The sequence below is a fragment of the Triturus cristatus genome, chromosome 10 (genome assembly GCF_964204655.1).
Source record: "Triturus cristatus chromosome 10, aTriCri1.1, whole genome shotgun sequence".
Lineage (NCBI taxonomy): Eukaryota > Metazoa > Chordata > Amphibia > Caudata > Salamandridae > Triturus > Triturus cristatus.
This window is the reverse complement of record NC_140593.1, coordinates 643653638-643680475: the sequence shown is the minus strand read 5'-3', so window position 1 is coordinate 643680475 and position 26838 is coordinate 643653638. Positions and strand designations below refer to the sequence as shown.

Genomic DNA, 26838 nt, shown 5'->3' with positions numbered 1-26838 from the left:
GCACTGCTTTTTCCCAGGGTCTTAATTGTTGCACACTTGCAGATGCCGGTCTCAGTGACACCTTCTCTGCTCCTCATTCTGTTCACCGAGGCCTCTAGTGTCAGTGGTCTATTTTCTGTGCGTTTAGTGATGACGGATGATGAGTCACAGAGAACCGCCTGAAGGGCAGCGTCACCCTTCCTCACGCGGTGAAACGTCCTCACACGGTGAAACCTGTCATTACTCGAGAAACGAGGGTAGACTTGTCATTGAAATGCAGTACTAAAACTTGATTACTTTTCGTTATAAAGCGCAGCAATTACCCCCGAAGGGACGTCATGGCGCTAAGAAGAGAAGGCCACTAGGTCTAGGAGCGAACACCTGGGTAAGGCGATTTTGTAATCTACATTCTTAAACGAACGGGTGGCATTCTGAGCTGCAATTTTCAACTTGCCCATGTACCAAGGTTACAAGGAAACTGTATATATTAACAAAATTACAGCGAAAATCTCCTTTAAAAACCAACTCCACGGCTTGGAAGCTGCTAGAACACTTGCTTGCCTCGTCTCGCGGGCAGTACATTCTTTCCACAGCACTCACGCAGCCAGTAAGGCAGCATTGACTTTCAACATGTCTTTGAGGGTGCAGAGCACAGCATTCCTCGAAGGGGTTAGAGATAAGCCTACTCCTAGAGACGGCGCTGTCGAAAGACATGGGAGAGAGATCGAAATGCTGAGTGTCTCGGCTCTGAAAGGGTTCGGGCTCACCGCCTTGATTCTCCCTTTGATTATTTACTTTCTAATTGCAGCACCAAGTCTTGCGTGCTGATCATATCAAAATATTGTATTCAACAACGAGCTTCTGAATAGAATCACAAGCGAAGATCTGAGACCACAACTCGGTTGTGCCTCCTTTTCTCCAGGCCCCCATTGTCTCCTGTTCTCCATCCTACGTGCCATCTCTCGGCTGCCCCTTTCTTTCTCTTTTTTGTGTCTTTTTTAGATCTTTTTATTGATTTTTGATCAACCTGCTGGTAAAGCAGCCTCCGTTCCGCTAACAACAGAGTGAACCATACCGGTCCAGACACATTAGTGGCAATAGCAGAACCACCGTCCTGCACCCCTATTAAACTTTTCATACATATGTGAGCACCAGGGCCGGCTTTAGGGCAGTGCGGCTGGTGCGGCCGCACTGGGCGCTGACCTGTGGAGGGGGCGCTGACCTCAAAGGTGTGCTGTGTTTAGCAATAAGTTATGATGGGAGAGATGAGGGGCACTTTTGCCTGGTGGTAGTGATAGAATTCGAGAAGGCGGTCATAAGGTGTTGGGGCACTAAAAATTATTGTCGCACCGGGCGTCACCAGTGCTAAAGCCGGCCCTGGCGAGTACACCGTGACGTTCCTTGATATGGTTCTTCGCGTCCTACCCATTGCACGATGCAGCGAGGCATTTGCTCTGAAAAAAAATAACCCTCCCCTTTGTGAACTTCAGTCTGAGAGCATAGTTCTTAGGTCTCGCTGAGACAGCGAAAGCTGTCTCTTTGAGACATTTTGTAAGTGGGCTTTCAAAAGTGCTACCCACATGGTTTTGCTGGCCTAGGGCTTGAGTGCACGATGGCGTGCACGTGCACAGCTGCTCCTCTGCTCCTTGCATTCCCCCCTCCCTTCTCACCCAGCCCTTTGATGCTCTGCTCGATTACTTTCACTTTCGCCGCTTTGACTCTTGCATTCCCCCCTCCCTTCTCACCCAGCCCTTTGATGCTCTGCTCGATTACTTTCACTTTTGCCGCTTTGACCCTTGCATTCCCCCCTCCCTTCTCACCCAGCCCTTTGATGCTCTGCTCGATTCCTTTTCACTGTCCTTAAATCCCTTTGTAAGTCCATCTTGTTTGGGTCACCTTTGCTTCATTAGACCCATCTTTCCCGACTAGGAACCGGTTATTTTTGTCCACTCCCTTTAATTTACTTTAATAATAAACTCTCGCCTTAAGTGAAGCAATTGACTTTTAAATGTCGTAATCTTACAGCCTTGTTCTCAAACAAGAAAACTCCTCTCCTTCCACACGTTTCCCATTCGGCCATCTTTTCTTCTGCAGTAGTTGATAACATTGTGGCCATGTTTTAACCAAAGCATCAGGTTTCTGCAATTTTGTAACGACGTGGTGATGCACATACTTTCTGTATGTTGTACATTCCGCTGCCCCTAATGTGTCCGAGGTTTGTGAGCTGTGATGCATGCTAGCGCGATCCCACGCCATGCGCCTCTTCAGCCCTCCTAAAATATACCATCCTCACTCTCCAGGTTAGAATTCGACACTTCAAAAACAAACGTGTAGCAACGATCTTCTATTAATAATGCTATAATGGCAGCGCTTCTATGCATTCCATCGTAAATGTTCTGTGGAAAGTATTTTTATTTTATCATTTTGCAGTGGTTCCGGTAGGTCGGCAGTCACTGATTCCTTGTTTGTGTACCTTTGCCCAGGGGCGTTTCTTCAATTGGTGCAGCAGGTGCAATGGCACCAGGGCCCACGAACGCTGATAATTCGTGTATTTAATATAACTGTAGCATATTGAGGAGGTTGGGGGGTCATTTACTTACTTGCCCTGGGGTCCATGACACTGAATAGGCTGGTGTATCGCCACGTAATTTCATTGGTCAGCGTTTAGCATTCGAGGTTGTACTCCTGAGTGACGTAACATAGAATGTAAGATTGATTGTGCCAGGGCATGAAAAGGAAATGCTGCTCAGGGCGCCAATTGTGTAAGGCGTCTAGACCTCACATATGCTCTTCCCTCTATGTTTTTCTCTCTGGTCTCACAAGTGCTATTCCATCTGTATTTTCACTCTGCCCTCACATGTGCTTTTCCCTCTCTATTTTTCTCTCTTTCCTCACACATGCTATTCCCTCTGTATTTGTCTCTCTTCCCTCACATGTACTCTTCCCTCTGCATTTTTTCTCTATGCTCTCACATGTGCTCTTCGCTCTGTATTTTTTTCTCTGCCCTCGCATGTGTTCTTCTCTCTATATTTTTCTCTCTGCTCTCACATGCTCTCTTCCCTCTGTTTTTATCTCCGGTCTAACATGCGCCCTACCCTCTGTATTTTTTTCGCTTTGCTCTCACATGAGCTCTTCCGTCTCTATTTTTCTCTCCTCCCTCACATGGACTCTTCCCTCTTTATTTTTCTCTCTGCCCTCACGTGCTTTTCCCTCTGTATTTTTCTCTCTGCCCTCACATACTCTTCCCTGTATGTTTTCCTCTTTGCCCTCAAGTGCACTCTTCCCTCTGATCACATGCATACACAACTATGCACACATACAAACACACACATGCATTTACACACACATATGAACATATACAAACAGGGGGCGTGGCTTGGACGCCGATCGGGATGGCGGCGTGAGCCTGCAGCTCCGAGCCTGATCCCGACAATACTCCTGATAATCTGCCGAGAGGGGCTATCGGCTGGACGGACTGCCGGTGCGGAGCGCCGGGGCTGCTGGGGCTGCAAGCAGGGAGACTGCGGAGGGCCGGGAGCGGTGTAGAGCCCGAGGCCGCAGATCCGGAGCGCAGTGATCAGCAGGCAAGATGGCGGCGGCCCCGATCTCGGAGCCCTGAGGAGGAAGACGGAGGAACGTGACCGGAGGGAGACGGGGACGGCCTCGGCTGTGCGGGACGCCGGCGGCTTTCAGGTGCCCCTTGGACTGAGAGCTGGGGGCTGGGCCCCCGATCCCGAGTGAGGAACGGGGTGACGGAGCTGCCCCTCCCCCCGCGTGGAGAGCGACGACCGCCTGGGCTGGCGCGGCGCCCGGTTGAGAGCAGGGACGGCGGGGGTGACTGCGGAGTGCTGCCGGTGAGCGAGGGGGGGGCCCCCCAGGACCACAGTGTTGACCCCGCTGGGCGGATAGCCCTGGCCTGACTCGAAGTGGGACATCAGACGGAGGGGACTGGAGTGGCGGAAGACGGCCCTAAACAGAGCTGCCGAAGCGGGAGTGAGGGGAGCCGGACGTGGAGGGGCCCTCTGGCAGTCCGAAGGAAGCACACGAGCTGTGATTGCGGCGGCCCTCGGGGGTAGCGGCCGCGCAGGGCGGCGGACTTCGGAGCGATTGGGTGGGGGCCCCCCGCGACCCTCTTGAGTGGGGATCCCCGCCGAGCAGATGGCGAATAAGGGTGCCGCGCCACAGATGCCGGTGGGGCACGGCCGGGGTACGGAGTCGGCCGCGGATGGCGGGGCCCAGGACGAATCGGAGGGCTCGGCGCAGGAACGGCGCCTGAATAAACGGCTGGACGGTATTCTTGAGGCGATCACGGCCACTAAGGAGGCCCTGCACAACGACATTGCGCAGGTCGCCACTGGACTGGGTCTCTTGCGGGCGGACCATGCCAAATTGTCGGACCGAGTTAAGGACAATGAGAGGAAGCTACAGGAGCTCGGGCCTGCAGTGGCGGCCGCGGACCACAAGCTCGCCGACGTCCTGGGCCGTTTGGCAATGCTGGAGAGACGGGCGGAGGACGCCGAAGGCCGCAATCGCAGGAACAATGTACGGGTGGTGGGCCTCCCGGAAAACAGCGAAGGGAAGGATGCGGTGGCATACATGGAGAATTGGTTCAAAACAGTGGTGGCCCTGGAGGGGCTCTCCCCCTTCTTCTCCCTTGAACGGGCACACAGGGTTCCGGCCCGCCCGCCGCCGCCGGGCCGCCCGCCCCGGCCGATGCTGGTCAGACTCTTGCATTACAGGGACAGAGATTTGCTGATCCAGAGGGCACGATCGGAGGGCCCCTTTCAGGTGGCGAATAGCCCGGTGACGGTGTTCCCCGACTACACGCAGGAGGTCCAGAAACATAGGGCTTCTTTTCTGGCAGTGAAAAAGGAATTGAGGGCCGAGGGGCTCCAGTACTCCCTGCTTTTCCCGGCGAAACTAAGGGTGATTGTGGGCGATGCAACTCACTTCTTTCAGACTCTGGATGAAGCGGGGGCATGGCTCGAGTTGCATCGCGCTGGCACGGACCGCACGGGGAAAGGCGCGAGGGAGAGGCGCCGGCCGACTCAAGTGCGGAAATCCCAACGCATCCGCAAACGTGAAAACCTCAGGAGAGGGTTGCGAGAAGACCAGCTGGCGGAGGACAGGCGGGGAGCGCTGGCGGCAACAGCGATCCTCATGGGCTCCCCGCACAAACTGATGTCGGTGGGTTCGGACACTGGTGACGATGGTGGGCAATCAGGCGGGGAACTTTCGGAGGTGGAGAGCTCGGGAAGGCCGGCGGTCACCCCACAGACGGCGGATGGACTCTTCAATGGCTGACGCTGGGAGGGGGGGTCCTTTCTGGGGGCTCTGACCCCGGCGGAGCGCCCGGGTGTTCTGCGAACTGGAAGGTACTGTGCTGATGGACATGTGGGGTCATGGGCTGGGGGCGCGGGCTGGGCCCGGTCTGGGTCGGCTCTGAGGCAACCCCTTGTGGCCCTTAAGGCTTTCTGTGGTGACGACCACAGAGTTGGGAATGTTTGGTGGGTTGCTGGTTTGGATGGGGGCTGATATGGTGTTATTGGGTCCTGTTCTGGGGAGAGGGGAGGGGGGAGTTTGTTGGGGTGTTCTGGTTAAGGGGTTATACTGCTTGGTTGGGGGTGCCCACTGGGCGCTGGGTCGTTGGCTGAGAACTGGCTACAATGGGGACGTTACCTAATCTGAAATGCCTCACGTGGAATGTCCGTGGGCTCCGGACCATGACGAGGAGGTATAAGGTGCATGCCCAGCTAGTGAGGCGAGGCATCCAAATTGCCTTCTTGCAGGAAACGCATTTAACTAAGCAAGAACATGCCACGCTGCAGAGGAGATGGCATGGTCAGGTGCTTGGCACCACGTACTCGGCGTTTGCCAGGGGAGTGTTGGTGTGGGTGAGAGCGGGGGTCCCATTCCAGGCTACGAATCAGTTGGTAGACCCTGAGGGTAGATATGTGGTGGTGGAGGGGCGGTTGTATGGCCAGGATGTGGTACTGTGTAGCATCTATGCACCTAATGTGGATCAGGCACGCTTCTTTGCCGGCCTGACGGGAACGCTGGCGCACTTCCTGGCAGGCCCCATTCTGATAGGAGGGGACTTTAATTCGATAACGGATGTGGAGTTAGATAGATCGCATCCGCCGCTGGCGGACTCCCCGGTGCGCCGGTTAGCGGCGCACAGGGCGGACTGGCAGGAGAGGTGGGGACTGGTTGATGTGTGGCGGGAGCAGCATCCTGGCGATAGGGACTACTCCTTTTTTTCCGCTTTACATGCGCTGCACGTCAGGATAGACTCCATTCTGTGTAGTGGGTCGTTGGCTTCCAAAATGGCACATACGAAGTACTTAACTAGAACTGTCTCCGATCATAATCCGTTGTTGCTGACGCTGCAATGGCAGAGGCAGAGGTCGGCAATACCGACGTGGAGGTTGCGTCCAGAGACATTAGAGGATCCGGTGTTTAGGGATGCGGTCCTGCAGGGCATTGAACGGTACTTTAGAGAGAATGAAGGATCAACTGCCACGAGAGCGATTGAATGGGATGCTATGAAGGTGGTGATCAGAGGAGTGTGCATGGGCCGGTTTTCGAATGTGAGGGCGACTGTCCTGGCTGACCTGGCGAAGGCGGAGGGGTTGATGAGGGATTTGGAGCGGCGCAGGCCTGAGCGACCAGAGTTACAAGACAGACTGCTAGAGGCGAAGGAGCTGGTGGCGACTGAAACGGAGCGCCTGAGGTGTTTTGATTACAAGTTGTATGCTGCGAGAGTGCATGCGGAGACGGACAAGGTGGGGACGCTCCTGGCCAGGATTGCTAATCCCGAACCCAGAGGTTGCCCGATAATGAGTATAGGCACTGAGACGGGGGAGGTAGTTTACACGCAAACGGCGGTCCTGGAGCGCTTTCGGGCTTATTATACGGGCCTTTATGAGAGCCGGCGGGGGGCGGAGAGCCCCCAGTGGCCGGCTTCCTGGGGACTACTCATCTCCCGAGGCTGGAGGCCGAGACTGCGAAGGTACTGGGTGGACCCATCACGCTCTCGGAAATCAGGGTGGCTATCAAACACATGGCCAGAAACAAAACGCCGGGGGTGGATGGGCTGCCGATTGAATTTTATGCGCAATATGTCGATGTACTGGCGCCCAGGCTCTTGCAGGTCTATGCGGAGGCCTTGACGCTGGGGAGATTACCTAAGTCGCTGCGGGAGGCGCTCGTGGTACCGCTGCTGAAACCGGGTCGGGACGCCTCGGATGTGACCTCGTATAGGCCGCTATCCATGCTGATGGTCGACTATAAAATATTGAGTCGCATCTTGGCTACTAGATTGCTACCGCACATGACCCGGCTGGTGCATGAGGACCAAGCTGGATTTATCCCCACTAGGAGCACAGCCATGAATATTCGGCGCCTGGTCCGCATAGTGGACAGTGTCTGGGACCCTGCCCAGAAGCCGGCAGTGCTTTCCGTAGATATCGAAAAGGCCTTCGACTGCTTAGAGTGGGGCTACCTCGATGCGGTACTGGAACGAATGGGCCTGGGGGATGGATTTGGGCGGTGGACGAGGGTCCTTTATTCCTCCGCTTCGGCCCGAGTACAACTGGGATCGGTGGTTTCCTCGGAGTACCCGGTGCGCAGGGGTACGAGACAGGGCTGTTCGTTGTCTCCCCTGTTGTTTGCCCTGGCGATGGAACCGTTGGCAATGCGGGCAAGGACGGGGGCAAATTTTGGCGGGGTCCGGAGCGGGGAGACGACGCACTATATTTCATTGTACGCAGACTATCTTTTGCTGTATCTCGAGAACTCAGAGGACGCCCTGGGGGGGGCTATGGAATTGCTGTCGGGCTTTGGGGAACTGTCGGGCCTCCGGGTAAATTGGAATAAAACTTGTGTCTTCCCGCTGCGGGCAGATGTCCCATACCCCCCACTCACGGAGGAGGTGGCGTGGGAGGCCACGTGCTTCACTTACTTGGGGGTCAGGATTTACCGAGACGTTGGGGACCTGTTGGAGGGCAATATAGGTCGAGGCGTGCGGGCCCTGAAGGGATGCATGACCTTTTGGGCCTCCCTCCCGTTGTCGGTACTGGGCCAGGTGGCCCTGTTGAAGATGGTGGCCCTGCCGCGGCTGCATTATTATTTCCGCACCCTGCCGATCTGGATCCCCCAGCGCGTCTTTGCGGAGCTGAGATCGCTGGTGGTCGGCTTCCTGTGGGGGGGTGGACGGCGGCGGGTGGCCTTGGAGACCTTGGTGCGACCCAAACTTGACGGCGGATTGGCGGTCCCCGATTTTGAATTGTACTACCTGGCGGCGCAGCTACAGGTACTGACGCAAAATGTCGCTAGAGTCTTTAGAGGCCCTGAGCACGAGAGGGACTCCGGGATCCAGAGACACGTTTTATCCTACATAGTCCTGCAACAGACGCTGGACTTACGGGACCTCACCATAGAGGAGAGGACACTCCGACAGTGCTGGCGCAGGAGCATGAGGAGAGCGAAGGCGGTGCACCCGTACGCGCCAGAGATCCCGCTGGGGATGCTGACAGCGTTGCCGCATGGTGGCGATTGGTCGCCGCTGGCGGAGTGGGAAGAGCTGGGATTGCAAATGGTGGGAGACCTGTATGTGGACGGGGCGTTAGCGCCATTTGGGGTGCTGCAGGAACAGTTTGGCCTCCCGGATGGGAGTTACCTGTTACACGCGGCGGTGTGCGCGGCGGTACAGAGGTACTGGAGGGAGGGCCTGGTGGAGCCCGCGGTGGTTCAGACCTTCCAATATGTGGTGATGGCGGCAGGGAGACTTAAGGCGGTCACCTGCATTCATTCCAGGCTGCTACGAGAGGGGTTGGAACCGCTCGCGGCGTTGAAGGAGAAGTGGGAGAGTAGTATAGGAAAACCCATCCCGGACACGGTATGGAGTCATATTCTACGGAGAACATGGAAAGGGAGTAGGAATGCCCGCTTCCAGCAGGTGCATTTCTTTGTACTGCATAGGGCTTATCTGACCCCGGGAAGGATAAAACGGTATTTTAAGGTACAGGATGCGGCATGCCCGAGATGTCTGGAGCTTGGAGCGGAGCTCGACCACCTCTTATGGGGGTGCCCCGGGCTAGGGACGTATTGGGCTGAGGTGGGGGAGCTTCTGAATGCTGTCACAGACCGGGAGGTGGAGTTTGATATGGCGGCCTGCTTATTGCTCTGGTTCCCACACACGGCAAAGACGAAAGTGACCAGTAAGTTCATTGACTTGGGCCTCCTGCTGGCCCAGAGAGAAATTACGTGGCACTGGAAGTCGCGGGAGGGCCCGTCACATGGGAGATGGATGGCTGAGTTGCTGAAGTGGGCGAGCTGTGAAAGCGTGCTTCGGAGGCGTCAGGCGACCAGGGCAGGGGATGAGAAGGGGCTGGACTGGGTGAGGGCATGGGAGCAGATAGTACAGGCTCTGAAAGATTACCGGCTGGAGAGCACTGAGCAGGAGGACCGGGAGGGAAGGGCTCCATGAGGCCTGGGGGCTACAGGCGAATATCCGGTAGCAGTAGCAATAGTAAGCTAGATTTCATGATAGGGGCCCCCGTCAGCAGTAATGGGTGGGCGGGAGGGTGGGGAGGGGGGGAGTTTGCGGGGTGTTGTATTAATATATTGACGGACAGCTGGGGACTGAGGCGGATGGGAGAAAAGCAGCTGTTGCCATGGGAAATTTACCTGCTCTATGGGGTCAGACTGGTTATGATAATCAGGGGCCGGTAATGTTGTGCCGCCCAGCCTCCGGGATGTGGGCTGAATGGCTGTGTAAAGTGTTACAATGATGCGAGCCTTTGGGACACATTGTGGGCATGGGAAGCTATTATGGAGTTCTCACACTTAATTCGCAAATAAAAATACGTTTTCAAAAAAAAAAAAATGAACATATACAAACACAAACAGACATGCATAAACATATGCATATACATACACACCAACCCCACATACACATCTAAACAAGCACGCACAACAACATACTCAAACACACATACATACACACAAACATGCATACACAGACATATACACATACAAACACACACACATGCATACACAGATATATACATATAGACACACACACTATGCACACACACGCATCTCCCGTACTGTCTCAGGGGAAGAGTCGGTGTCAGCTGTCTCCTAGAGGGAGATCTCGCATGAGACAGTAAGACTCAGAGACATGTGGCGGTGGGTAGAGACAGACATACCTCCCTTTAATTGTGTTGTTGCAAGATGGTGACTATCTTCTGCCACTGGTGCATTCAGATAAGCGGCAGGAAGTTCGTCGGACACATGCACTGGTTTCAATTTCGAGAAAGTGGGGTGAACGTTTCACAGATCGGGAGTGTGTGTCAACACGTGTTTCTCCTTCACGGCAAGGCCAATCAGTATGTTTTGTTTAACCGTGTGGTCATGAATCCTTTAATTGCATAAGTGAGCGGGTATGGATGTAAACAAAAATGTAACACTAATACCACATTTTCTGTCACTCTTGTGAACAGGTTTGCTGTGAATGTATGAATGAGAATGGCGTTTTAGAATACGTTGCATGGAAAAGGGTCAACGTGGTGTATACGTGTTTTTGGGTGTTTTTGTTTTTTTTTAAATTTATTTTTTATTGCATGGTTAACGTCATGATATAACGGATTTGGATGCTTCATTGCAGATCAGTTGTTTGGCCCGTGGTTATTTACGAGTTTGGAAAATACTTTTGTATTGTTTCGATTCTTTTTGTCTCTGCCCTATCTATTAGCTGCGTCCTTACTCTCTCCCATCTTCTCTCTCCACCTCTTTGCTACATGTTCTCTCATAATGTTTTCATTTTCCCCAACTCTCCTCTTTACTCTCTCTAATTCTTTTTTTGCTCCTTTTCTGTCTCTGTCCCTTCTCTCCTCTTTCTCTCCCCACCTGTCCCTTCTCTAACCCCACTCCTCTTCCTCTGCCCGCCCCCCATCCCTCTCTCTCGCAGTACTGCAGCATAGGCAGCACCAGGTCTCTGATGCCTTCTCAGTGTTGGCCCTGGGGGTGGAGGAGGTAAGTCAGCCCCCCAAGTGAATCCCATTATCAACAGATAGTGAACCTCTATTTACCAACAAGTACGGAGCGGTCTCAGGTGACGGCTGATGCGAACAGTGATCTGCTCTCGGCTCCGGCAGGGCCTGTGGGGTGGGGGCGTTACCTTACACTAGGAGAGGAAGTAAAAGTGATATCCTCCCCACTCCACCACTGTCTCTCCTCACCCTCCACCTCCCTCTCTCCTCCACTTCTGATTACCCTCCAACTCGGTCTCTCCTTACCCTCCACCTCGGTCTCTCCTTACCCTCCACCTCGGTCTTTCCTTACCCTCCACCTCGGTCTCTCCTCACCCTCCACCTCGGTCTCTCCTCACCCTCCACCTCGGTCTCTCCTCACCCTCCACCTCGGTCTCTCCTCACCCTCCACCTCAGGCTCTCCTCACCCTCCATCTCCGTCTCTCCTCACCCTCCACCTCGGTCTCTCCTCACCCTCCACGTCCGTCTCTCCTCACCCTCCACCTCCGTCTCTCCTCACCCTCCAACTCTGTTTCTCCTCACCCTCCACCCCACCCTCCACGTGTCTCTCCTCACCCTCCACCTCACCCACCTCACCCTCCACGTGTCTCTCCTCACCCTCCACGTGTCTCTCCTCACCCTCCACGTCTCTCCTCACCCTCCACACGTGTCTCTCCTCACCCTCCACACGTATCTCTCCTCACCCTCCACACGTGTCTCTCCTCACCCTCCACACATGTCTCTCCTCACCCTCCACACGTCTCTCCTCACCCTCCACACGTCTCTCCTCACCATCCACACGTGTCTCTCCTCACCCTCCACACGTGTCTCTGCTCACCCTCCACACGTGTCTCTGCTCACCCTCCACACGTGTCTCTGCTCACCCTCCACACGTGTCTCTGCTCACCCTCCACACGTGTCTCTGCTCACCCTCCACACGTGTCTCTGCTCACCCTCCACACGTGTCTCTGCTCACCCTCCACATGTGTCTGCTCACCCTCCACACGTGTCTCTGCTCACCCTCCACGTGTCTCTCCTCACCCTCCACACGTCTCTCCTCACCCTCCACACGTCTCTCCTCACCCTCCACACGTCTCTCTCCTCACCCTCCACCTCACCCTCCACACGTCTCTCCTCACCCTCCACGTCTCTCCTCACCCTTCACATGTCTCTCCTCACCCTCCACGTGTCTCTCCTCACCCTCCACGTGTCTCTCCTCACCCTCCACGTGTCTCTCCTCACCCTCCACGTGTCTCTACTCACCCTCCACGTGTCTCTCCTCACCCTCCACACGTGTCTCTCCTCACCCTCCACCCGTGTCTCTCCTCACTCTCCACACGTGTCTCTCCTCACCCTCCACATGTGTCTCTCCTCACCCTCCACACGTGTCTCCTCACCCTCCGCCTCACCCTCCACGTGTCTCCTCCTCACCCTCCACGTGTCTCCTCCTCACCCTCCACATGTGTCTCCTCCTCACCCTCCACATGTGTCTCCTCCTCACCCTCCACATGTGTCTCCTCCTCACCCTCCACAGGTGTCTCCTTCTCACCCTCCACAGGTGTCTCCTCCTCACCCTCCACAGGTGTCTCCTCCTCACGCTCCACATGTGTCTCTCCTCACCCTCCACATGTGTCTCTCCTCACACTCCATACGTGTCTCTCCTCACCCTACACGTGTCTCTCCCCACCCTCCACGTGTCTCTCCCCACCCTCCACGTGTCTCTCCCCACCCTCCACGTGTCTCTCCCCACCCTCCACGTGTCTCTCCCCACCCTCCACGTGTCTCTCCCCACCCTCCATGTGTCTCTCCCCACCCTCCACGTGTCTGTCCTCACCCTCCACGTGTCTCTGCTGCACGCCTCACACTGCTGCACGCCACACACTGCTGCACGCCTCACACTGCTGCACGCCACACACTGCTGCATGCCGCTGCACGCCACACACTGCTGTACACCTCACACTGCTGCACGCCACACACTGCCACACGCCACACACTGCCACACGCCGCACACTGCTGCACGCCGCACACTGCTGCACGCCGCACACTGCTGCACGCCACACACTGCTGCACGCCACACACTGGTGGAGAAGTGTGGCTCACTGGTTAGAGTAGGCAGACCTGGAAGCAGAGGTCAGCCCGGGACCAGGGTTCAATTCCCGGCTCGGCTGGGTCTTGAGTCCATAAATTGTCCATGGACTCGATAATTCTCGCTCCAGTGCATACTCAATTCATGGGTTCACACTCTGCGACTCTGGGCAATAGCTTGCTTAATCTCCACAATGGCCCCTCGCGGCGGGATGCCTGGCTTTCACCTTGTGGATGCCCTGCTGGGTTATCTCACAGGGGAATACCAGGATGGGTTCCCTAAGCAAGCGCTTAGAGACCGGTTGGTGATTTGCGCTATATAAATATCTGTACATTTACATTTACACACTGCTACACGAAACATAGCTGCACGCCACACACTGCTGCACGGCACACACTGAAGCAACCGGCACACTGCTGCACGCCACACACTGCTGCACACTGCTGCACGCGGCACACTGCTGCACTCCACACACGGCTTTTATGCGAGTTTATGCTACTGACATTGTAAATGACAATGCCTTTTATTTGTTCTAAAACCAAAACATAAATAAAAGGCATTGTAATTTTACAATGCCAATAGCTCAAACTCTTATAAATGCGAGACCTATTGCATTGCAAATGCTTGTTTTTCTTTTGAGGTGGAAGGGGCATGGGTAGGCACGTGCGCTGCAGTACATCAACATCTCCCCTACTTTATTTTGTTACTAATCTTTTTTTTATGCAATGGCATATCTTTCAATGCTAATGTTTAAATAAAACTGTGTAGGCGCATGTACTTAATATTAACCCCTCCCCTGCTCATGACGGAACCACTCCGTCATGAGCCACGGTCGCCGTGTGCTCATGACGGAGTGGTTCCGTCATGCCGCGGCCGTTGGCGGCCGCTCCTCCCACGCTGCGCTGATTCCCAGCCTGTGCGGGCGATTAGCGCAGTGGGCGGAGTCATGACGGAACCACTCCGTCATGAGCACAGCTCAACCGTGGCTCATGACGGAGTGGCTCTGTCATGAGCACAGTGCCACCGCGCTGCCCCCAAACCCCCCCCCAGCGCTGCGGCGGAATTCCCGCCGCAGCGAAGGGGTTAAATCCTTAAATCGGCATTGCTCTAACTGTACAGCTGTAAACATTCCGAAAATATTAATTTCCGAACATTTACCAGAATTTACATTTCCTAACATGTGAGCAAAGCTACGTTGCAGTAATTTGGGATAATGTGTTGCATGGCTAAATACTTATAAGGTCCAAAAGGCAAGACCGATTGCATTGCAAATGCTGGTCTTTAATGAGTTTCTCCTACTGCAGGCACGGCATGCTTACCTGCATCTTTAAGCGTGCCATGTGCGCTTTCACTTTCCAAGCAGCCCGGGACTATGGCGGCCGCTTCTTTGAAATGAACTAGGTCTCGTATTTACAAGCGTTTGAGCTATTGGCATTGTAAATGACAATGCCTTTTATTTATGTGTTGATTATCAAAACAGATAAATAAAAGGCATTGTCATTTAGAATGCCAATAGCTTAAACTCTATCAAATGCGAGACCTATTGCATTGCAAGTGCTTGTTATTAGCAAGTTGCAAGACAGAAGCAGCCGCTAGCAGCACAGCTTCGCTTGCCCCTCTGGGGAGGATCGCCTCCTGGCTAAGAGTTTAATTTCTGAATGAATCTGCTTAATGGAACATATTTTAGTTTTTTTGCAAGTGCTTATTTATCTATTTACAAAACAGTACTTGGTAGTTGTCTGTTTAGTTGTTGTAACTAAGTTCTAAATGTGTCTTGGAGAAGTGTGGTATTAAGAATAAATACAGTTGTAAAACAAGAGCTTCACTCGTAGCTCAAGGGTCCGCAGCTACTTTTGCTATAGGCTAAGAAAGCGTTGACAGTTTTGAGGCATGCAGACAGTGGTGCGGTGAGATGCAGCGTAGTAGATTCTTGTCATCAGCAGCAGGTACTGCAGCATTGTATTTATTAGCATGATTACTAGTGCATGGGTAGATTGCAAACATCCCCTTCTTTTCTGCATGTATCCTTTCTTGGAACATGGTTTCCTTGATGTTTTTATTCTGTGCAATTAGGTACTTTGTAGAGCAGTGCTTGCCTACATTTTTAGAACCACGACCCTATTTGTAGACTGACAACTTCTATGACCCACCTAGCTTTAATAGACACGAAGGGGGCGATTGTTTTATGTAACTCAACCATCCTGTGGTAGCGCTTCGTCATTTAGAGGCAGCACATTTTTCATTGAAACAGCTGCTAAATTTGCACAGAGTTGCAGTTTTACTGATAAAACTATATTGCACACAAATGATAATGTGTGGGTATTGGGTTTCTGTGAGTATGTATCATTAGTACATCACCTAGTAAAGTGTCTTGATTTGTTTTTATCTTTGTTTCCATCACACTTCAGAATTACAAAAAATGTGCTTCATTTTTGCTTTTAGAAAGTTGTTGTTTATCTGCCATGCCTGTCAAAAGGCTAATAAGCATAATTCTCTGCCAGCTTTCAGCCTGTGCTCTGCCTAGAATAGGTGTGAAATGCTTTCCAGGAGCAAACAATAGTCTGACCATATTGGGCAGAGACGACTCCTCTGAACTCCACAAAATATGCAGTTTGGTCTGTGGGGCTCCTTCTGACAGCATAGTGTCAACTCTTGCTTGGCTGGCTTGGCAGTTCGGGCTGGACTGTTCCCATGAGGCACAGGGTCAAGACTGATTTGCCTTTGGCCAGGGATAAACTGGGGTGGCATGGTGAGCAAAAGAATGATGGATTTAACCCAGATCTCTTGACTGGGGGTGAATGTTTTGATTTCTTCTGCATTCTGTCCATCAATTGTGTGTCTTTTGACTGGTCTTTTGAGCAACATTTAACACCTGGGGTACACTTGAAAGGGAGAGAACACGATGGCAAGATAACATTTGTGTATCTACTATCTGGTTGCTGGGGGCCATGCTTTTCACCTACCAGTCTTCTATCTCTGGGTTTGTTGTGAGTACAGTGTCTGCCTCAAACTGGAATTTATTATTAGATGTGGGAGGACACTAGGATTACCATAGTACAAGCCCCACACTAGTCTTTCTCCATGTTGAAAATGCCCAGACGCTTGGCTTTTTGGGTCTGTTTGCAGTAAGGCATACCAGAACTACCGAAAGTGAATTGGGTTTGCCCCAGAAACTTTTACCCCATTGGTTAGGGTGGGCCAAGGAGTCCCCTTACTCCACCCCCTAGTTGGTTCCAGGCATAAATGTGGCAACTACAGGCACCCACTTCAGAATACTTTCTGGATCTACAGAAGATCATAGGAGGACTGGACATTCTGTCTATGACATGAGAAGATGCACTGAGGGCCTGCTTCCTGTTGTGCCAAGGACAAATGAGTGGACTGTAAGGATTAGTTCGGTTGACCTCCTGTGTGGCTACAGGGGGATAAAATCTGCAAGAGGCATTTTCCGGACAATACCCAGCTGGCAGTGAAAACTGGACGCTGCTGTCTGCCCCTGTGAGTCTTTGTGTCTCCCCTGAGGTCCGGGGGGGTCTTAGAAGTGTACTCATGTGGCGGATGGGTACTTAAAAGACTAAGTCAGGAGTTAAAATATTTTACCATGATGAACCTGGTTGGTTTATTCAACCCCCTTTCCATTAAGGTCAGCTTCACATTTCGCCTAGGTCAAGGTCTACCTCAATAATTGCTTCTCATTGGTGCTTTGTACTTTTTGGTGCCATTTCTACCGAAATCTTTAAAAATTCTTATCTGCTGTTTCCCTTATTGGATTGTTGTCATAAGTTGCAATTTTGTTTATTAAATTTTACTCTTTTTTTTCTAATTCATCTGGGATTTTTATTGTTTAGCATCTTGACCTAATTACTGTTTTGGTACCACATAAATATTTTACACATTGCTCTAAATTAAACCTGTCTTCTCTATGCTAAAGCTACATGGAGCTGGGCTCAGGTTTATTTAGTGACTTTGAGGGTTCACCCTCACAAAGGTTGTGATGATTATTCCTTGAGTTAGGTAGTCATCCACCCCAGTAATAAAGACATTTCTTACAGGTTTTTTATTAAATGCAACATGTAAGCTCTATGCTTCCCAACACAGCAATTTTTAATGGGAGCATATTGCGACTTATTTCAGAAATACTATTCCAATCGTGGGACAGCCCAAGAGCTCAGCAGAGCAGCTGTATTTTTAAAGGCAGGACATTAAAAAGTCTCCAACTTTTAGCTGGCCAGCACAGAGCAAAGCAGTCTCATTAAATATGCCATACTCTTAATGTGGCAGTATTGCCACTTCACAGCAAATGTGGCTTGTGATGGGAGAGGAGTGTGGCCTTTCTGTAGTGATGTTTCAGTATATTTTGGGTATGCTGTCACTTCTGAATAGAATTGCACAATTGTTATAGAGCGTGTGTGCCCACTTCCTGAAGGAAGCATACATTACACAGCAGTGGGTAAAGGAGAACTAAGGCCAGATTTTCTTTTGCACCACAGAAGAAAAGGTAGTCTAAATTTGGATCCAAATTGTCACCCCTTTTCTGTCAGCAAATATAACAGTAAAGCTGTCATGCGAATCTCATTTCAAATATGCATCTCAATTAACGTTGGTCTCAGCACCTTTTAAGTTGTGCGCCCCTTTATTTACTGGAGCCGGTGCTGCAGCAGAGAAATCGGCTCTCTTGAGATCTATCCTTATTTTTTGATAAGTGTAAGGCCTGACATTAGCTCTCAACATCCACTGGCGTGACCATCCCTGGGATTGTTTTTTTTTTTTTGTAAATCTTTTTATTAAAATCAATTCGGCAACATGGCCTAGTATCACTGAATCATACAATAGGCGGCATCAAGACAGAAGTTCATAAGCATACAGGAATTTTGTACAGTAGGAATTACACTTCAAGGGAGACATCTTCCTCCAACAATCTGGGTGGGGAACAGATATTACCACGGTATGTGTTCCAGGGGGCCCACACTTTGGACCACTTACGGGGGCAGCCTCGAGCAATTTATACCGTTTTTTCACGGTGCATGCACCAATCAAGGTCATTCTTCCAATCAGCGATTTTGGGCGCATGTGCCGCCCCCCAGAGTTGCGCTATATTTCTCTTTGCTATCATGCAGCCAAGTGTAACCCACTGCATGGCATGGTGGTTCAGGTCTGTCGGCTCCCAAATATTGAGGATGCATCTGGGGGCTTCCGGCTGGATCTCAATTTTCAGAGTGTTGCTAATAATTTCATGTATCTTTCGCCAATATTCCTGAATATGTCTACAGTGCCATAAGGTGTGCATGAAAATGCCTGGGACTGTGCACCCCCGTCTGCAAGACCCATCTGTCTGACCTCCCATTTGTTCCCTGGGATTGTTGATTTCCTTCCAAATTAATTTGCTCTTTATTTACATATTGCACATCCATAGAGGCACTAGCAAAGCCATTACCTGGGGAATTAGTGGTCTACGAGTACTTTATATCGAAACTAAATAATACATAAAATAACATTACAGAAAGGGACTAAAGTGCAGCTTCTGAGTAAAGGCTAATCGCATTGGCTTTGCCAATGCTTGCTTGTGTGTGTGTAAATATTAGAGTAAATTAGATTTTCAAAGCAACCATATTCTGTGGCATGTATATCAAAAATGTGACTCTCATCCATCTCCTCCCACCGATGAGTGCTTTTCCCACACCAGATTTGGTGTGTTTACGTTGATGTTTGCAAACATTGGCGTATGTTGTTTAGCTGCAGAAGCGAAGATTAAATCTGGCATCTATGTGAGACTGGTGAACCCAACAGTGCGAGGCAAACATTAGAGTTTGTTTCATTTTCAACCCAGCCTGACTTGTAGCCCGGATCTTGTGTTCACTGTATGTGCGAGAGCTGGGTCCTCCAAGGTGGTGTGCATTGCTTCTGCTGAGTTTCATCATGATGGGATTTAATGGCTATTCATGCTTGCCAACGTTTCCATCATGTCTATGCACCGCGGTCATTATCTGTTGTTCACAAAGTATTGTCAGATGAGTTCTAACTTTCTATGTACATGCTCACTAAACTCTTTTTCCACTTAACAACTCAAAAAGGGCTGGACGAAATTTTACCAAAGCCAAAAAAGGAACTAAATGAAACGTGCCTTCATGTTCTTTCGTTCAGCAGTTTTTGACTTCTCTGGACAGAAGAACGCATATGGTGATTTTCATGTTATTTAGAAAAAATGGCCTGTTATTTTTGTCTTCCCCCGAACAAATGGCCAGTTTTTTAACCCCCCTCCCATAGCTTTTGACCCCTTTGACCAATATTTTCCCAACTCGGGCATACTGAAAGATGCATTTTGGAGACTGTTTCCCCGAGAGAGGTTCAATTTAGTCAAAGGCTGCCAAAGTTATTAAGTGTAAAAAATGGGATTGCCAACTACAGAGGTGCAATTGCTTATCTGTAGTTTTTACTGCAAAGATGAGAGCCTTATTATGGGAGTTAGCATTCCATCAGGCGTTAGGTGAACAGCTTTTAGTAGATGCTGTCTTCCATGACTGGCCAGGGAAATTACTTTGCTTCTCACCGGTTTCCCCTCATTCATCAGGTTCTTCTGAAATGTAAGAGATTCTGAAACACCAGATTTCGCCTGATGCCCCTTCTTATCCTTAAATACCTAATTTCTATTGCTTCTCTGGTACCGAAATCCTCATTTTAACAAAAAAAAATGCTTTTTTTAACAAATCTTTTTATCAGTAATAAAGAGACATATGAAACAGAACTAAGCACTCTAAAATGCCTTATCTTTATTAGCTTAGACACTTCAGACCACCCCGATTCCCACCACCCCTTCTCCCTCCCCATCATCCGAAGCATGGCCTGATAAAAATGCCTGAGACTACAAATCTCCCAGGTTTTTGGAAGCTGGACCTTCACAGATGTTGCCTCTGTATGCATTTCAGTGTCCCCAAATGTTTTCCCATTTTGGGGGGCAGACTTGGCCTTCAGCGCATTACTGTCTCAGCTTGCATGCACCAGTCCAGGTCATGTTTCCATTCTCCCAGTTGCGGTAGCTGATCCTCACCCCATAACCTAGCCACATTCCTTTTCGCCACCTCTAACCCCAGGGTAATCCATAATCCGCTCCATGCGGAGCAAGTCTGTTTCCTCCCAGACATTAAAGGGACACCATTTCGCTGAGGCTGTGTGGGGGGGCCACATACCTCACTAAGACAGGCAATCACCACCACCCAGAAGCCCTGTAGCCTTGGACAGTCCTAAATTATATGAAATAAGGTCCTGGTACGGCCCAGCCTTTTCGGCACTAGGCCGTCACTGCCCTGTCCATTTTAACTAGTGTGATTTGGGCATACTAGGATTGGGGGAGGATCTTCAATTGGACTAATCAACATCCTGACTGTACGGCCACTTCCTTAGTGAATGCTAGGTCCTCTGCCCTGTCATTGTCCTCCAGTACATCCTGGTCTACAACCCACCACTCCCTCAGCAGTGTCAGTGCATCTGGTGTGTTGTTAATCAGCTTTTGTTCCATCCGCAATGTGGCTTTGCACGGCATGTATTCATCAAACAGCCTGTCCTCTAGGGAGTACCGTTCCCTTTGACAGAGCCGCCCGGATGGCGTGTCAGACCTGCATGTAGCTATATCTTTCGGTTGGCGCTAGTTGGCAGTCACTTTTTTAGGTCCGCCAGTGGTATAACGTCTCCCTGATTTCATAAGTCGCCCACCCAGGAGAGCCCTATAAGGTCCCATTTATCAAAGCCGGGCAAATGTCCCAGTGTGCCCTGTGCTACTGTGTCCCATAAAGGCAGTAATCCTCCCCCTCCAGCCCAGGGCCTGTGTATCTGTATGCCGGAGGTTTACCACTGTCGCAGTGGGGCCCTGAAGCTTAAGGTGTTAAGGAGTACTATAGAGAGCTCGAAGATGTTCCCACTGTTTTATCAACAGCCTCTTCATCCAGAAGGCCGGCACCTCTGGGGATTGGAAAACTCCACCTATTAATGGTGGTCAGCTGTGCTGTACAATAGTACTTCAGGATGTCTGATAGTGCCACCCCCCAGTCGTACCATCCCCTTGTCAATTTGTGTTGCACTATCCACGCCGGGCCCCCGTCCCAGAGCAATGCCTCGATCTCGATCTTGGATTTCTTAAGATATGAAGTATGGACTGGGTAAGTAAGTTCTGGAGGACATAAAGAAAACGGGGTTGGGACATAATGTTAAACAGTTGCGGTCTGCCCAAAAGCAACAGTGGGAAAGACCTCCAGTGTTGGACATCACTCTTCAGCCTGTAAAGGTGGTGACAGGTTGTGGTGAAAGAATAAGTAGGAGTCAGTGGTCACATAAAGTCCAAGATAGCGGAATCCCTCAGTAACTATTCCTGCCGCACAATCGCAGGGTAGTTTCGATGGGCGGCCCTGCAGATTACATATTCGGGATTTACACCAAATTATAGTATATCTCAAATAGCGGCCAAAGATAGTATTTGAAGGATTCTTTCCAAGGTGTTCTCGGGATCCGTCACTCAAAGTAAGACATCATCCGCATAAAGGGATAACTTGTCTTCCCAGTGTTCATTCCATTGCATACTGCGGATCAGTGCTTCCTGCTTGATCCAGGCAGCCAATGGCTCCAACGATAGAGCAAAGATTAGGGGCGAGAAGGGGCAACCCTGTCGAGTGCCACGTTGAAGCCGAAGTTCCTGCGACGGCGCCCTATTTACTAGGAAATATATATATATATATATATATATATATATATATATATATATATATATATATATATATTTTTTTTTTTTTTTTTTTTTTTTACACACTCCCTTAAAATACAAATCATGAAATCTAAATGTATGTACAGGTTGCTTTCACACATTTAGATTTCACAGAATTGAACGCAGCCATAAGACTTGATGCTAGAAAAGGTCAGTACATAAGATAATTGCTGGTATGTTTTCAGTGAGCCTTAGAAATATAAAAAAAAAATCTAAAAGTTTGATTACCTTGCTTTTCGACTTTCATTTCACATTTGGCACTATAGACTTTCACTGTGAGTCCTGAAAGCATTAGTAGTCAGCCATTGCAGCATATTGAAGTACACCTTCTGGAACCTTTTTTTAATTTTTACTAAATGAGATTGTGAGGAACCACTTATATCCTTCTCCACCTCAACCCCCCGTTAATATTCCTACCTCTAAATAGTATTGTATCTAGGTATCCTGCTTCAGCTTAAGAAACATTGGATGGCGTAGAAGTGTTGGGGAATGCTTCAGTTTTACCTGGAAATGATAAAACTCTTTAGACTTCTCTGCATACTGTGCTTTTACCTCATGCAGCAAAGCATGCATTTGTAAATCTTAAGACTAATGTTTGGTTTGAGGTTTTCTTCCTGAAAATCAATAAAATATGTTTATCAAAAAAACAAATTAAGACATCCGAGTTCTAGCTTACCGTAAATTTAGTGCACAAAGGCAATATCAAATGCCCTATAAAATCGTGTCTTGTCGCAAACTTTTGTTGGGCAGCACCATAAACTGTTAGATGTTTTTGACTGCATTACTTTATTGATGTATCTTCAAGGAACGCTGCAGCGTTCAGCCTGGAAATCATGTGTAACTTGTTTACCTGAAGCCCTGGCAAGCATCGGAGAACAATAAATAAACAGTCAATAAAGCATAGCCGTGGAATTAGAGCAGATGGGTGTCATTTAAAAACAGGGTTTTGAAATGTCTAAACGCCGAATTCTTTTTTTTTTTTTTTTGTTTGTCCTTAAAGGCATTAACAATCTATTATTCATGCTTGGTGAGCCAATACCACTAGACGAAATTCTAATTATTTTCAACAACGTTTCTAAGCTCCACGTACAGATTTTTTAATTAAGTTGTGTGTTCAGAAATCTGTCAAGGTATAATATTAACTAATCTTGCATTATAGAAAAGGAGACCTTCATGATAACATCAATACGTGAAGACAGTAGTTAGGAAAACTAGCCAGCATGGAAAGAGAATGAAGATTTTCTTTTTCAATAGAGTCTTGAAATTATTATTTTTTCCTTTGGCCGATAACCACCGAATGAACAAGGAGGAAACTGAAAATAGTTGTGAGGAGCTGCTTTTAGTTGAGGTTATAAGAAAAATGTGTGTTTACCCCTCTTTGTAGTTGTGTATTAACAGCTGTTAGTCTGTTACTTTTTTGCTACTGAAAAAATATATTTTTTAAGCAGTCCACAGGTCTATGTTATGATCTTTTTTAATTTGAATGATAACTCGAACAGCTGTTAAGAGGGGTTTGGGGAGATATATATATTTAATTGGTTTCTTCATCGTGAATGTAAGATGCCTAGTATTCTGCATTACTGTGGCTGTTTGATGCTGTCATTTACTACAGGCTTTTTGACTGCTTTCATTCTAGCTTTGGCACATTTTCATGGTTGTTTGTAGAAGATGAACAGTCTACTTATGGAAATGTAGTTTTAGAGTTTGCTTCACAGTTCACCTTATTTTGTCATCTAAGGATAATTGTTAATTTGTGTACTGTTATAAGTTCTGTAGCTCATTGTATAAAATAGCCCTAAGGTAAACCCCCTCCCTCCCACCAAAACTACCGGCTCCTTGTTCCTCAGCCACTGCATAGATTTATACTTGTCAGACCAGGAATTAATGTTGGGTGGGGATTGCCAAATATGTTAAAGTTGGAAAGAGAGTTTCTAAGGCGTGTCTAACATAATAATTGTTTTTTTTCTAGGATTTTTATTCCAGGGTACACTTCGCAGTTGAAAATCAGTATTCTTAACTGTGCAACAAACTCAGTTGGTGTTGTGTGTCCTTTGCAGCTGACTCTGGGCTCAGTCACCATGCCCCAGTCCTACCAAAAAAAAATGGTCTGCACAGACAGGACTGAGTGCAGTGTAAAGCTAGACTTTCCTCCCTGGGAGACATGGGTGCCCGTCACCTTGGAAAGTATTGGTGACCGCAACGTAACCATCTCTTTGGAAACATCTGCCTCCTTCACAGGTGAGATTTGGCTCTGGAATTGGGATCACTTAATATTTGCATTTGTTTTTCTGAGTTAGTTGCAAGGCTAGTAGGCGTTGTTCTTGCGCTCAGGGTTCCTGTTTGACAGGATCAGCAGAAAATTGAAACAATTTTTAGTTCTTAGGTTTAGGCCTCCTATTTGACATGATTGCCAGAACTTCAATGCAATTGTTTGATTTATTTTTCTTTAAGAAATTTATTTGAGAATTCTCAAGTCATTATTATGAGGAACCAACATCCACTTTGAAAACCTTAATATTGCTTCACTGCCTAGATTTGTAATTGCGCTCATTGGGTCTAATCTATTAGTTGACTAAATGTCTATAAGTTGACAAATACCAGGGCTCACATTGTTCAAACTAATGGTCTGCTGTGTAATTGAAGTGGCCTTAATGTGTATATTACTGCAAAAGAGATAGACAACATTCAACATAGATTCAGTACTTTTTGACAGTGGCTTCTTTTTCCCTCACCATAAGCAGGATGTCTAAGGTTTGAGTTTTGTAATGGTCTTTTCTTTTCACTTCATTTTCTTGCCAAACTTGATATCTCCAATAATAACTATACCCTAAATGTAATTTGTTCTTAGCTATTCGTATAAGTGAATTAACTAGTAGTATAAACTTCACAGGATCCAAGAGCCCTTTCTCCTACTCTAAGGTTTAAAGATATGCATTTTGTGTGCGCTTTTGGTTCTGCCACTGTTTATGCATGACTATTGTGTTTTGTTGGGCTGGAAGTAACCCACTTGGATCTGGAGAGCGTACATCTCTGTGTTTCCAACCCTATTTGTGCAGTTGGCTTGTTTTTGAATTTCCCTCACTGAGCCCAACAATAATCCCATTTACCGAAGCCTGGCAAATGTCCCAGTGAGCCCAGTGCTGCTGTGTCCTATAGGGACAGTAATCCTCCCCCTCCAGCCCAGGGCCTGTGTATCTGTATGCCAGAGGTTTATGACTGTCGCATTGGTGTCCTGAAGCTGAAGCTTAAGGTGTTGAGGAGTACCATAGAGAGCTCTAAGATGCTTATGGCAGCAGCATTAATTGAAATGAAAGGATGTTTTTTTTTATCCATCTTCTTTAGTTGGACATGGCTACCGGCCTCCCATGTGTAAAAGTTTCTTTCAGATTTTCTGAAAGTGAATGTGCACTTTGTGATTGGTACAGTATTGGTATATCAGCTTGTATCCCTTACTCACAGGGGGCAGGTGAGAATCCATTTTAGCTTCTCGGTGTGCTGGAGGGCTTTGTGCAAAGCTGGTCATGTCTCATTTGACCTGGGAGCTTACACCTTTGCTTTCCATCTCATTTCCTAGTGCTGTGATGTAGAGGGTCATTAGTATCCTGTATATGATGGTATCTCAGTCCTCCCTTTTAAATTGCCTTTAGTTAGCCTAGCAGAGTAATCCCAACTCTACTTGATTGTTCTGCATCCCTAAAGAATTAGACTGCTGTCTGTGCCCAAGGAGCATCTGCACATCAGCTGGATGGAACCTGTGCAGGAAGCTGTCCTCTTGTTATGGCCCTAACAATAACTGATCATAGAGTGGTCATGCAGTAACTGATGGAGGAAGTCCCATAAAATGTGAAATGTGCTAATGAGCTTTATTCATCAGCCCTGAGGATAAATACTGATCAGCTTGGCCATGACTTTTATCAAGAATCCATAACTGACAATGGAAGAAGTTGTACACCAGTACTGCTGAGGAATCGCTGAGTGTAGGCCAGCATCTGCTGACTACTGTCCTCTCACTAGGGACAGAGTCCAGTGCCAATATTGATGGTGGAGGGGTCGCTGGATTGCCTGGAGTAGAGAAGTGGGGGAGGGGTTGCTGCATTGCCTGCTGCACAGGAAGCCTTCCTAGAAGGGTTCTTCAGCCTGTTTGACAATGTTTAGGAGTTGAGGACTATTAGCCCAAGACAAGAAGTCACCCAGCTGTTATGCAGGAGGAAGAATCTTCACCTAGTCCCTCTGCTATGCCCCAAGGGAAGAATCATTCCATGCAGCATGTTTGATGTGCCCCTCTTTGCTCCTGAACACACAAGTGCTGCTGTGAGACCAATGTGTACCTTTAGTTACCACCATGAGACCTCAAGAACTTCCTCTGCCTCAGCTCTTGACTTGCATAACTCAGAAGTCGCTAGGTGAGGCATTGCTGAACCCAACGGCGTAATCAGCAGTAAAATCCATTGACCGGTTGCAGAGATCAGGTGTTCGACTCCCCCACTCATGAACCCTCTAACTGTCCTCATGGCATGTGGTTAATGTCCCAGGAGCTATGGGCTTCCCTTGTTGGCAGCCAAACTCAACTACAGCTAGTGATTTCTGAGATGTAGTGCTTTTTCCCTAGAAACATGAAGAGTGGTTCTATCTTTGGCACTCAGGGGCAAGATGGCAGCCGTACCGGCTGTTGAGTAAGCTGGTTCCCACTCTTCTGATCAAACCACCCCAGCTCATCAACCTACATGGATTAACTGGCTCCCGAGCTCTCTGTCCGGCAGTGTGGCAGCGTAGGTCGGCATGATCTGGATGTTGTGTACCCAGAGCTGCATATCTCAGGAACTACAGCTCTTCTGGTTTCCTTGTCGCAGTGGTGAACCACTGCTCCTCCGGTTTTGGTGCGGTCTGTCTCTCCCAACAGCCCCAATGCCTCCTAAGCCCGCGAGAGGCATGCGCTGCCCATGGCATCGGGCTTCGTGAAGGGAGCAGGGGCAGAAGCAGGAGTTCAG

At 49.2% G+C, this 26838-nt stretch overlaps 1 protein-coding gene across 2 annotated transcripts in view; it reads left to right on the top strand.

The window, feature by feature from the left end:
* Nucleotides 1-26838, top strand: part of PGAP6 (post-GPI attachment to proteins 6) — a 589880-nt gene that overhangs the window by 265009 nt on the left and 298033 nt on the right. For both annotated transcript variants that reach the window (XM_085632201.1, XM_085632202.1), the window contains one exon: nucleotides 23820-24088. In XM_085632201.1, coding sequence (XP_085488327.1) covers nucleotides 23820-24088 — 269 coding nt within the window. The remainder of the gene's footprint in view (nucleotides 1-23819; nucleotides 24089-26838) is intronic.